This window comes from Amblyomma mixtum, chromosome 3, assembly GCF_055824585.1.
Source record: "Amblyomma mixtum isolate Tamu chromosome 3, ASM5582458v1, whole genome shotgun sequence".
Lineage (NCBI taxonomy): Eukaryota > Metazoa > Arthropoda > Arachnida > Ixodida > Ixodidae > Amblyomma > Amblyomma mixtum.
The window spans coordinates 137937662-137949859 of NC_143014.1; the positions used below are offsets into that span (position 1 = coordinate 137937662).

The window sequence follows — 12198 nt, forward strand, 5'->3', positions numbered from 1 at the left end:
TTAAGCGCAGTTTTTTTAAAAAATAAATTTGTGACCTACGAAAAGGCTGTATGAGGGTAGGCATTTGGAAAGCTGCTAGGTCCCGGGTTTGAGATGATTTTACTTTAGATGAATTGCTCAATGTCCTGTCATTCTAGGTGTCGCTGTTTTGCGCAATGTGGAAACATAGTTCAGATGTACAGCCAAAATGTATCAGATATTAAAAAGCGACCTAGCCCTCAGCTATGGCTACCGCCAACCCCACATTGCAATATGAGTTCCAGTCAAGCTGTAATTAATCTTCAGTAACAAGATTTCTCTTGACGTAGTCTAACAATAATAAAATGTACCAGACCGAAGCACCCAAACTTGCTCCAGAGGTGCAAGGAAGCATACTGTAAGAAGGTGCAAATAAATACTTACTGAAGTACAGTTGCTCTGCAACATACGGAATCGTGTTATTTGTCTAGAAGCGTCCCGGATTGCTCAGAATGTGGAATTTCATGCCATCTATCAATTTGAACGGTTTGAATAGGCGCGGTAAGAAGAGAGTTAAATGGAGTGTGCGTTCAACTACCCTGGATAATTTTTGTTTTGCTTTTGTGTCTCTGGTCGCCAGGCTACATCGCAATGAGCGTTGAGTGAACGCAAGCAGTTGTCGGTAACAAACGCATCTCCTTAAGAAAGCCTGTAACACGCTCATCAAACGTATTACGCATATGCATGACGTTTTTAAATTTGGCGACGGCAGTATGGAGCATCATTAACCTCTTCATGAGCTTGATCACAGGCAAGGTGCACCTTGATCAGAGACAGGGGCACCTTTTCAAGCCGTTTAGGCCTTCGGAAAGCGAATACTCCTCCAAGCGTAAACACAAGTTATTGGGATAAACTAAAAATCAGAGAACACTTTAGATATTGTTGCAGTTACGGCACGCGATTAAGAGCAGTAGTAATGCCAATGCGCACATCCCTCATTAAAAAACACATTCAGGGAGGTTTTTTCCTAAATTTTCTGTGGACAAACGCAACGCTGCTACAAGCTCCACGAATATCTACCGCTTATAGGGTTGACATCTACAGCGTACAGGCGTTGACAGATGATGGAACGCATTGAATGAAATTACTTTCAACCACACCGTTATTGTCAGCCTCAACTTTTCTGTGCAGTGTACCAGCAAGGCGCGGCTCACATTCTTCGCTTTTCACTTTATTCAACTCATGCATGTCGCGACAGTGTCAATCGCCAACAGTCTGTGGGCATCTGGTTTTTCAGCATTTTTCAAAAAACACATGCACCTACTCTACTAGATCCGCCGGGCACCCGGGCACTCTCTGTAAAGTCTTTAGTGCACTCGAAAAGCATTTCGCCGCTCTTCACTGAGAAGACACTGTCACGGATCTCTGACGCAGCAGGCATCACACCTTTGTCCACCTCTGCAGTGTTTGCTTCTCGCATTTCTCTGCAACCAACGGAGCCTTCACGAAGCCTTTTCACGCCATGTCTCCCAATGATCGTTCCCATTCACTCATGATCCGAAACATCTAGAGCCTGACACAAGCGCGTTCAGTTTCTTTTAACCACCAGGCAAATCAAGCAATAGCTAATTTTAGTCACCACACACATTTCTTAATTACGGCTTGCTCAGCATCCGGGGCCAAAAAAAAAAAAACGAGAGTGCATCGAAGAGCCGAAAGCGACCAGAGACTTCGCGCAGAGAAAACCGAAAACACCAAATGCGCACATGGAGCAAGAGAAGAAACGTTTCTTCTCTCGTGACACTGCACTGCCCTACGGATGAGAGATGAAGATTCTCTTGAGGTGTCCTCGATGACTGCACAGGAAGTCTTCATTCGTTACGCACAAAAACAGCACTGTCACACAGCACAGAATGACATCGAAGAGTAGGGACTTAACACTGTACATAACACAAATAGCAAACACACTCAGTACAAACATCGCAAAACAGCTACTTCACTCACACTTCCACGTCTGACGCGTCAAAACAAAGTCGCGGAAGGTCATCGCTTAAAAAAAAAGCGTTTCACTGAAGCCGGTTGTCATTTTTGGTTGTCACATTCGAAGGATGCCCTGAACTCTGGCAGTGCCGTGACAGGCATGTTGCATCGGCGACTAGCATCCCCGTAGAGTTCGCCCACGTAGTCATCACTCGAACAAAGTGCATAGCAGGAGGCAAAGAAAAATAGCCTGTCATCCTCGAGGGTTGGCTTCTTGGCATGAGAACTGTTGGAATGACGCAAGAAGCCTAGCCTGTAAGCCTTCCATGCGGCCAAGAGAGCTTTAGTGTCAACGATATGCGGAGACCACTCCTGTTGGGGCTGGGCACGGACGCTTTCGTTTGGGTGAGAAATGTAGTAGTACCGGCTTAATGGCTGCTTGTCACTCGCAAGTAACTCATAGAAGAGGCCTCTTAGGATTTCATCTGCTATGAGCCTTGCGGCACCGCCGTAGTTGGCCGCAAGAGGCAGATCCGAGTGAAACACGGGGAACAGGAAGTACTCGTCAGATGCCGTGAGTGCGCTATGAAGGCTCCATCGCTGGCTGATGGCAGAACCCGGTTTAAGGACGTTAGTCAGGCTGGGCTCCTGGAGCTGCCATCGCGAGTTCGTCAAATCCAGCCAGCTGCCGAAGAAGCTGGGTCCGAAAGTTGTGTCAGGAAGTGCGTTGGCAAACAAGCTTTCGTCGTCCAGCTGGGCCGCGTCACTTCTTGCCCTCAGGTCGAATGAGGTCCTTGTGTGGCGCATCACGACATCGATGAGGGCGTCTCGAACATCTTTAACTAGGGCTTCGGCTATACGATTTCCAGAAAATAGGCTTAACCAAGCAACACCTACACTGCTCTCCACTTGCACGAGGCAGCGGCGAATGTGCGCCGACGAAGGGAGCCCCATTAGTTCAAGTGTACCATTGGCGATTTCTCGGTCAGCCATCCATCCTATCTCTGTTACCACGCGAAGCCCCAAGCTAAGTGTCATAGCCTCCCGCATCTCCGTGTTCAGCCCCAAGAGGTAGACAAGAGCTCGGAAGAAGTCGGGATTCTCGACTTGTATCATGGTATCGGCGGACAGTCTCCCGGCCCAGATGAAGTACTGGTTGAGTAGTAGCACCCAGCGGCCGGAGGAGACGCCGGGAGTAACAGTCTCAGTAAAGTTTCGGACTGACATCCGCACAGTCCTTTCTTCGGGATTTGCCATCGCGGGACCCAGCACTGCCAGAGTAAGCCTATTCATTGCCTCAATGGTAGCCAGCAACTCGTCGGCACGCCATTCCGGGGCGTCAAAGAGGCGCAGCATATTCCGGACGAACTTTTGATACCGGAGAGACGGTGTCGCTCCCCGTGGTTGGCTGCCGAACGTGCGCATCAAGGCAATCCAGGCTCTGAAACTGGGGCTTGGTCCGATCTTTAGTAGGGGCTCACCCGTCCTGCTGCGGTAGAGTGACAGATCTAAGCTTATCTGGAACCACAGATGGAAGTTGTAGTTTCCAGACAGGTCAAGAAAAATGTCCAGTAAGTCCTTGCGGGAAGTCTCTGGCCATGGCAGGTAGTGTTGGATCATAAACCATTTCAAGCTGGCAAGACTGCTTTCTGCGAGTTTTACGCATGTTGTAACCAAGGTGGCCACCCTTTTCTGGACATTGGATGTTGACGACGCGGGGGTATCATGGTTGCTGTGGTTCCAGGCCACTGTCTCGACGGCACTGAACGCACGGTCGTACATTGCGTTTTCGACAACGTTGACAACAGAAAGCAGACGGTGGTTTTGCCTCCAGCCATCGCATACAAATCGGTACAAGTCGGTACACGGGTCCTGAGATCGGTTGACGGACGATTCAACCGCCGCCGCGTACTTCCTGCATGCACCATTGTCACAGTCGGAGAGAAAAGTAAGGCTGGCCTGGCCTACGTGCGGCCTTCGTGGGCTGAATCGATGGAAGTCCCGGCGCTGCAGACGAATCCAATGCATTAGGCTTAAGCAGGCGAGCGTTGCACACAGGAGGGCCAGTGAGACAAAAATGACTTTTGTCCAAGGACCAGGGCGGAGACAGTTGGCGTGACGAAAGGCGACATTGAAATAGCCGCGTACCTGCGCAGGCAAAAAAAAAAGATAATGCTGTTTACATGTACTACTTTTGAGTTAACCTTTGAAAATGTAGAATTTATTTTAATACATGCTTCGGAAAAAAAGGCTACACATGTTCTATCAGGCGTGACATAGTCGAAGTCTCGGGATCAGTTTCAATCATCTGAATTTTTTAATGCGCGTGGATATCTGTCTAAACGTGGACGAGGACCGGTTTAATGTTCATGCTTAAAAACGTCGCCGAAATTACCAAGAATAAAACCCACGCGCTAGGCTTTAGAAGACCGCTGTGTGCTTGTCTGTTGCGTGGCATGTGTGGCATGGGTGGCTGGAAAGCGCACTCATACGCAATAATTTGAGTATAATAAGCGGCTGCGGTGGCTCAATGGGTATGGCTCTCGGCGGCTGACCCGAAAGACGCGGGTTTGACCCCGGCCGCGGCGGTCGAATTTCGATGGAGGAGAAATTCTAGAGGCCCGTGTACTGTGGGATTTCAGTGCACGCTAAAGAAAACCAGGTGTTCGAAATTTGCGGAGCCCTTCACTACGGCGTCCCTCACAGCCTGAGTCGCTTTGGGTCGTTAAACCCCCATAAACCATAAACTTGCAAAATCGCACCTTTGCACGCCGCAGAGAACGCACAATCAGGCTGGAAAGTTGGCTTGCTGTCTCCCTTCCCTTATAAAACTCAGGCCCATTTCGTCTAACGCTTCTACGTGTATGGGTTTCGAAACGGCTAATCGTAAGCTACTTTGCGTTGTCAGACGAACGCCCTGCAGCAACTAGGGCAAAACACATTTGAAAATAACGAGCGGAAGAAGCGCGCCGCGCAATGTCGGCAGCTCGGCCAGACACGCGCGCTATGATTTGGAGTATAGCTTGCGTGCTAGACATACAGGGTGCCCCGGCTAACTTTAGCCAAGGGATAAAAAATAAGATATTTGAGTTAGGCCAGGGAAACCACTTACATACCAGCCGGCTTGCGCATCCAGGCAATTTTTTGCATTGCTATTAAGGAGTAAATAAGATAATTTTTCTAAATGCGTAAATATTGACTTTAGACGGCAGATGTGAATAGCAAAGTTGGAGAGCATCTTCAGAAACCCCCATTCTATTTGCGATAAAGGAAGCCTCGCGTGTATCTTTTTTTCCGAGCTTCAAAGAAAGTCTGCGAAATACAAAAAAATCAGCCCGCCGCGGTGGCTCAGTGGTGACGGCGTTCGGCTGCTGACCCGAAAGACGAGGGGTTCGATCCCGGCCGCGGCGGCTGAATTTCGATGAAGGCGAAATTCTAGAGGGCCGTGTTCTGTGCGGTGTCAGTGCTCGTTAAAGAACCCCAGCCTGAGTTGATCTAGGACGTTAAACCCCAAGAAACCAAACCAAACCAAACCCAAAAATCACGTGACTAGCGCATTCGCGCGCCACTATTGTGCTGCTCTCAATCCTGGGTTGAGTGAACGAAATCAGCTGCTGGCAAGGCGCGACGACCTCACTGCTCCGGCAGGGAGATATGGCGACGGGGCTGCGGCGCAACTTGTGCCGTCACGCTTTTAGACTGGCTCGCACAGGCATCGCAACCACCGTCGACATATCGGCCTGCCGGAGCAGTGGGGTCGTCGCACCTTGCCAGCAGCTGATTTCGTTCACTCAAGCTAGGACTGAAAGCAGCACAATAGTGGCGCGCGAATGCGCTAGTCATGTGATTTTTTTTGTATTTCGCAGACTTTCTTTGGAGCTTGGAAAAAAGATACACGTGAGGCTTTCTTTATCGCAAATAGAATGGGGGTTTCTGAAGGTGCTCTCCAACTTTGCTATTCACATCTGCCGCCTAAAGTCAATATTTACGTATTTAGAAAAATTCTTATTTACTCCTTAATAGCAATACAAAAACTTGTCTATGATGCGCAAGCCGGTTGGTAGCTGTATGTAAGTGGTTTCCCTGGCCTACCTCAAATATCTTATTTTTTAACCCTTGGCTAAAGTTAGCCTGGACAACCTGTATAAAGGAAAGAAAAAAAATTGGCTGTGGTTTGACCAATGGCCATCCAGAGTAGAATTACGGAAGCAACGACGCGCCAATGGCGTTGTCAACGCCAACGCCAATAACATAATGAACGCCGACGACCTATTGCTTCTGCGCCGCGTTTCTGGCGGCAAACGTTGTCAATGCCTGCAGCCCACATCTCTCTCTCTCATCGCCCCACGTACCCCCTTTGCTAAAAGTAACCGAGCAACAGGTTTTTGCTTCTCAACCGTATAATAAAGCCGCTACGGCACCCGTAAAGAACGAAAGGTTTCAAAATGTGCTGACAAGGGCTCACCTTACTTTATACAGATTCATAGCTTAACGGCTGCCATAAGTTCTTCGCTACGCGGCTAAGAAACAAACCACCTGTGCCGGGTTACTTCTGGCAAAGGCTGTACATATAAGTGCGATTCAGGTGTCCACTGACCCAAAGCAAAGGAAAGGCGCATAACTGCCCTCTTGGAACAGTGGACACCTTAATCGTTGGTAGTGACACACATGCGTGCCGCTTGCGTTGGATAGGCCGTCGGCTTTCGTTGTGTTCATTGGCGTTAGCGTTGACAACGTTTTACACTCCGATCATTTTAAGGAAAGGAAGTGCGCATAACGGCTCCCTGGGTCAGTGGACGCCTTAATCGTGCTTAGAGGTACGTGGGGTGATGAGAGAGAGATGTAGGCTGTGCGCTGCTCTCCAGATGTGCGCCACGTGACGTCATTCGCTCCTCGCGCATGCGCATTTGTGGCTCTGCGGGGCTCCGCGAAATCGCTCACACCTGGCGTAGTGTTGCTTCCGCAACAAAATAGGGCAATATTATTGCTTCACTATTTACTTTTCACTACGTGGGGTCAGTGAGGAAGCATGTAACCAAGAGTTGGACTTTTCGGTTTTTATTTTTGAAGAATTCGGCGGACTTTTCTCGGTGCTTATTTTAGAACGCAACTTTCGGCTTTTGTTTCAGTGAATATTTTGGTCTATCATACGAATAATCGTTTGTTTTTTTTTTGGTGAAATAATGAATTGTCATATGTGGTCTAAAAACTATCCTGACTGCCGCGGTGGCTCAGTAGGTATGGCACTCGGCTACTGACCCAAAAGACGCGGATTCGATCCCGGCCGCGGCGGTCGCATGTAGATGGAGGCGAAATTATAGAGGCCCGTGTACTATACGATGTCAGTGCACGTTAAAGAACCCCAGGTGGTCGAAATTTCTGAAGCCCTTCTCTACGGCGTCCCTTATAGCCTGAGTCGCTTAGGGACGTTAAAACCCTGTAAACCAAACCATATAGTTTATCGGTCTTTTTTTCTAGAACGGGCACCTCATGTAGCAGTAGTTTACGCAAATGATAGTATTGAGAGCTATCCTAGCTGAATGAAGTCGTGCACTCATGACAAAAATTAAAAATACCGGTTAAATGCTAAAGTCGTGAGACAAAAGCGAGAGTGGAAGTTTAGCTCTAAAAACTTGGTTGTCGTGTCCTGGTTGCACTCTGCGCGGAAAAAAAAAAAGCCCGCGCATAACGTAGTCAGCATGCTGCGGGAAGCGATGGAACTCCTGTTTAACCGTCATGAAAGCCATCAGTCTTTAAAGCAGTTTAGACATGGTTTCGTTTTGACGGATGCCTGTAACGGTTCCATAAGTTGTCCGTGTCTTTACATGCAGCGAAAAAACCTACGTATACTTAACCAAGCGACCGCCCTAAGCGTGTGATAAGTTTGAGAAGACGGCGCCGAAACCATAGCCGACAATGCTCAGCTAGCAGTTAGAAACTACCGATGTGCAATTCCCTGTCTGAATTCGCGGATCATGCCGCAAAACTCATAACCAAGGTACTAAATTCGAACGATTCCCTTGTTTGGCCGCGTTTCAGGTTCCAACGTTTAGCTAATTTTTGTCTGCGACTGCTGAAACTAATACTAAATAGCCAGCTAAATAGCCAGCTATCCGTTAAAACCGCGATCTAAAAAAATAAATTCGGCGTACTTTTATTCGTGGTTTTCGGTTCAAACCAAAGCTTCCGATCAATGCGTATAACTTAGAGCGTACTACGAATTGTGAGAGGACAGGGGCAACTGCGGAGATTGCGTAGGGCAAAGCTCAGTTAACGCTAAGTGTTTCTGCAAAGCGAATTCGAAAAACTTATGCTGGGAGAGGGGGTGGGCGCACGCTTTGGCCACGGGTATGGGGGACCAGATGACTGACAAGCCAGCACACAACTTTGTTGCGGAAGCAACACTACGCAACGATTCCGCGGAGCCCCGGAGAGCCCCAACTGCACATGCGCGAGGAGCGAGTGTGAGACAGTTACTCCGTAATTTCCTTTCCTCAAATACAATTTTCATTTTCTTCATTACGGCCCCTCTTTCTCTTTCTTCTTTCACTCCCACTTCCTCCCTTCCTCTACAAACGGATGACCGGTGTCCATTGGAATATGTGAGACAGTTACTGCGTAGTTTCCTTTCCTCACATACAATTTTCATTTTCTTCATTACGGCCCCTCTTTCTTGTTTCACTCCCACTTCCTCCCTTCCTGTACGGTGCGGTTCAGGTGTCCACCAAGACGACAGAGAATTACTGCGCCATTTCCTTTCCTCAAAAAGCGTTGCGTTCGAAGGGCAAGGCATCGCGCCGAACGGGTGGTAGCGTTCCGTGGACTCCTTGGCAGCGTTACAACAAGCTCTCGCGTTCCACTCCTAAAGGCGAAGCTTAAGCGTCATTAATTAGTAGTTTATTAGTATCATTAATCAGAAATTTGGTATTACTCAGTAATTAGTCCCTAATTATGTGTGACGTCATCCAGTGGTGACGTCATCAGTGCCACACAAGCAGTCAAAGTGGTGCGGAAAACGCTTTCGCCTCTACGCACTTTAGACAGTCAAAGTGCCCCCTGAGATGCCGCCGCCGCTGCGATTTCCACGCCGTTGCTTCCGCAATTCTACTCGGGATGGGCATTGGTCAAACCACAGCCAATTTTTTGCGCTATGTTCGGTGACAGCGAGAAGGAGGGGTTTCCTTGCAAGTAGCTTTCGAATTGCCGCTCATCCTCCAGTGTGCCATTCTGGGCATGTATTTCAACAGAATTTTTGCTGTTTCATTTTCTTGCCTCAGTCAGCCCCGCCCAGCCCTCTCTTTGATCAGCCCCATCTATCCACTCCTATCAAGCCTCTCAACTCTGACGTCAAAGCCAGCTGCTGCCAATGACAGGGGAACAGAAGAACTAATCTGGAAAGAAATCTTCACAAAATATGGCCCCCAGATGCGAAACCGTGGTACCTCACGTATGAGGCAACAAAACAGATCTAAAACTGGGCGGCAACCCTCTGCAAATCGCATATCGGAACAGATCATGTGGCCTGCCGTTCCTAGGAGTTACGCAGGAAGCGCGTTGCTTCTTCCAGCTTATAATTACCTAGCGTAGGGGCTTGAGTGCCCAGCGCATTCTAATGCCTCAGTAGCGGTCCTTCCTCCGTGAATACACGCACAGTGTAGCCAACTGAAGAATCCTAAGGCCAGAGTACGTCGGCTATACCTGTGAATTAATCCGTACCTGTGCAGCTTGAGCCGGTTGTGGCGGCTCCTGACCCCGGGGTGCAGCACCCGCGGACGCTGGGGCATCTCCGTGATGGCCCGCGTTCTGGGCGTCTCGGCGCATCTCCCCGAGCTGCACCATCTCTCGGAGGCTCAGCCGCTGCAGTCCTGGGCGCCGCTGCGGGCGCAAAAACCGCTTTCCGCCTCCGGCTGCCCCCGGGTCAGAGTCTGACGAGCTCGTGCTGCTGCTGTAGGATGTGCTCCCCCCGTCGTCAGCCATGGCGACGTTCCTGAACTGCACCGTGTCGCCTGTGCGCTTCAGCATGGTCCTGGGTCCCCTGCACGCACCTTGGTGTGAGACCGGAATAAGTGCCTCGGAAGTCTCAGCCGCTCCTGCTTTCGCTCGGTCTGTTCGCCCTCGGTACCAGCTCCGCTGCCGTCGCCGCCGCTGCTGCTGGTGAGCCACGCGCCACGTTCGGAATGCAGCGCGTTGCACGTGCGCTTTCGCTACCGACTTCTTTTTCTTCTTCTTTCTTTTCTAGGCTCTCGGAGCCCATCCTCGGTGGGAAAATTTTCGGCAGAACTTCAACTCGGAGGTTGAACAACCGGCCTTTAGGCCTTTGTGCAAGAGTGAAAGGTGGAAGAAAAGGAAGATTGGGATAATAAAACGGCAGAACAGAAATAAAGGACGAATAAGCAATGAATATAAGGAAAGGGCTCCAGTGTATGCGCCAAAATGTCCCATATTAGCACTCAATACTAGAACCAATATTAGCAACCGCAGTTTTCGACGTTCACCTGAGGATATATCCGCTGATAATTAAACGAAAACAGAAAGTGCGCGGTTAAAGAGCTTTGCCATTTGATGTTGTTGTCCTCAAAATAATGGCGCGTACTCACTGCGGGGATTGGCCAAGACACAGGCGGCGACTGATAGGCGCTCAAAACGTTTAAATAAATAAAATTAAAAATTACAAAGGTAATAATAAAAACAATAATAATTATATAATAACAATAGGTAAATAAATAAAAAATAATTCAGATTTGTTCATCGAAATAAACTAATCAAACCCTGTCAGATCGGTGACTGAAAGAGGGAACGGAACCAAAGTTGCCACGTTTAGGAAGCTTTGGTTGCAGATAAATTTTGAACACGAGGAAGAGCTTAGGACGGCAGCTCTTACGATATGGCGTGTGAATGTAGTGACTATTGGACGGTTCCCGTCAGGAAACAAAGACGCCATTCCATGCGGTTGCGTTGCTCGATGTACTCCGCTTCAAAGGTTTAATCAATCCCTGGACGAGGTATTGCATAGGCTGCCACCAGCAGTAATGAATACCGTATCGTTCTACCTCTTGTCCCAACTGGCAAGTCGGTTACTGACTCCGTTTTTCCGCATGAGTAAATTGCCTGGCGACCGTACCAGCCTCAAGAGTTGAGAGATTCCCTTCTGAGTGTTCTGCACCTAAAGTAAAGAAGTTCATTCGGACAATTCCATAAGTCGTACGTCTGGATGGTCACCTAAAAGTCAGCGCAATTGAAAGAAGAGCTTCTTTGATGTGGATAACTATTGGTTAAAAGCACTCGCTGTGTAGCTGTGTACCCTGAATCAAAGGAGGCAAAATTCTAGCTTCTGTGGCTTACCGAGTGCTGGAAAGACGCCTTCATACACTCTTAACAGAAGAGAGTAGAAAGGGAGTAAAGTTGTCCTCTAGCGCACACCCTTTTATAAAAGGGTGTGCACAGCTTACTTCCGTTTACTCCCAGATAGGTGTATTCGTGTTTATAGGGAACGAGAGCAACTCCGGGCGTACGCGAAGTGACCTCAATCTCAGCGGAAAACTGGAAGGTGTTGGACATGGAGCAAATAAGAACGCAAAGCCGAGACGTTCTGCCTCTTCCTAAAGGAGTCGGCCTAGCGATTTTCCGCTTCCGTTGGCGGTGTGTGGCGTACAGGTCATCGTTCTTCTCTCTGGCAGACCACCCCTGTGTCTTCGATGCAACCACATTGGGCACATCCGTCGGCACTGCCGCACGCCGCGCTGCGAGGATTTCCGGCGCTCCGGTCACACAGCAGACTGCGTCGTGAGATGTATGCTGACAAGCTACGGCACCGTATGCGGCCTCCTGACGAAATTTATACAAAAGCGAATCATGGACGCCACTTTGGCCCAGTCTTCCAGCATCAATGCAATAGTCGTTATCGTGAAGTTAAGTGCTGCCATGAAGTGTGAAGAAACAGTGGAAGACACCGTGGCACAGCCTCGCTTTGAGACGCCGAATCAGGTAACCGGCGAGGAACCTGCCATCTGCCCTAATGACCCAGCGGATGGCACTGCGAACACTCTGGCTCCTGCGGTCAATGCTGAGGAGGCGCTCGCAGGCCAGTCCCCTCTTGTTGTAAATGAGGCCTTAGCTGCTGTTGAGCCTCTACACAAGCGCACGAGTCCTGCGCTTCCGACTCCAGTGGTGACGATGATTCAGTGAGTATGAAGCCTCACCATCGCCGAAAAGCGTAGAAACACACCGGGAAATGCCGACGTTCGCGGTCCCGGATTGCTG

General features: G+C 49.2%; 1 protein-coding gene across 1 annotated transcript; it reads right to left on the minus strand.

Moving 5' to 3' along the window:
• Positions 1-2040: 2040 nt before the first annotated feature.
• On the minus strand, positions 2041-9960 carry LOC149352140 (endothelin-converting enzyme 2-like). The gene is made up of 2 exons (XM_089575665.1): positions 9655-9960; positions 2041-3945 (listed from the first exon to the last, which is right to left on the minus strand). Exons 1-2 carry the CDS (start codon positions 9958-9960, stop codon positions 2041-2043), a joined length of 2211 nt encoding a protein of 736 aa, XP_089431791.1.
• Positions 9961-12198: the final 2238 nt, after the last annotated feature.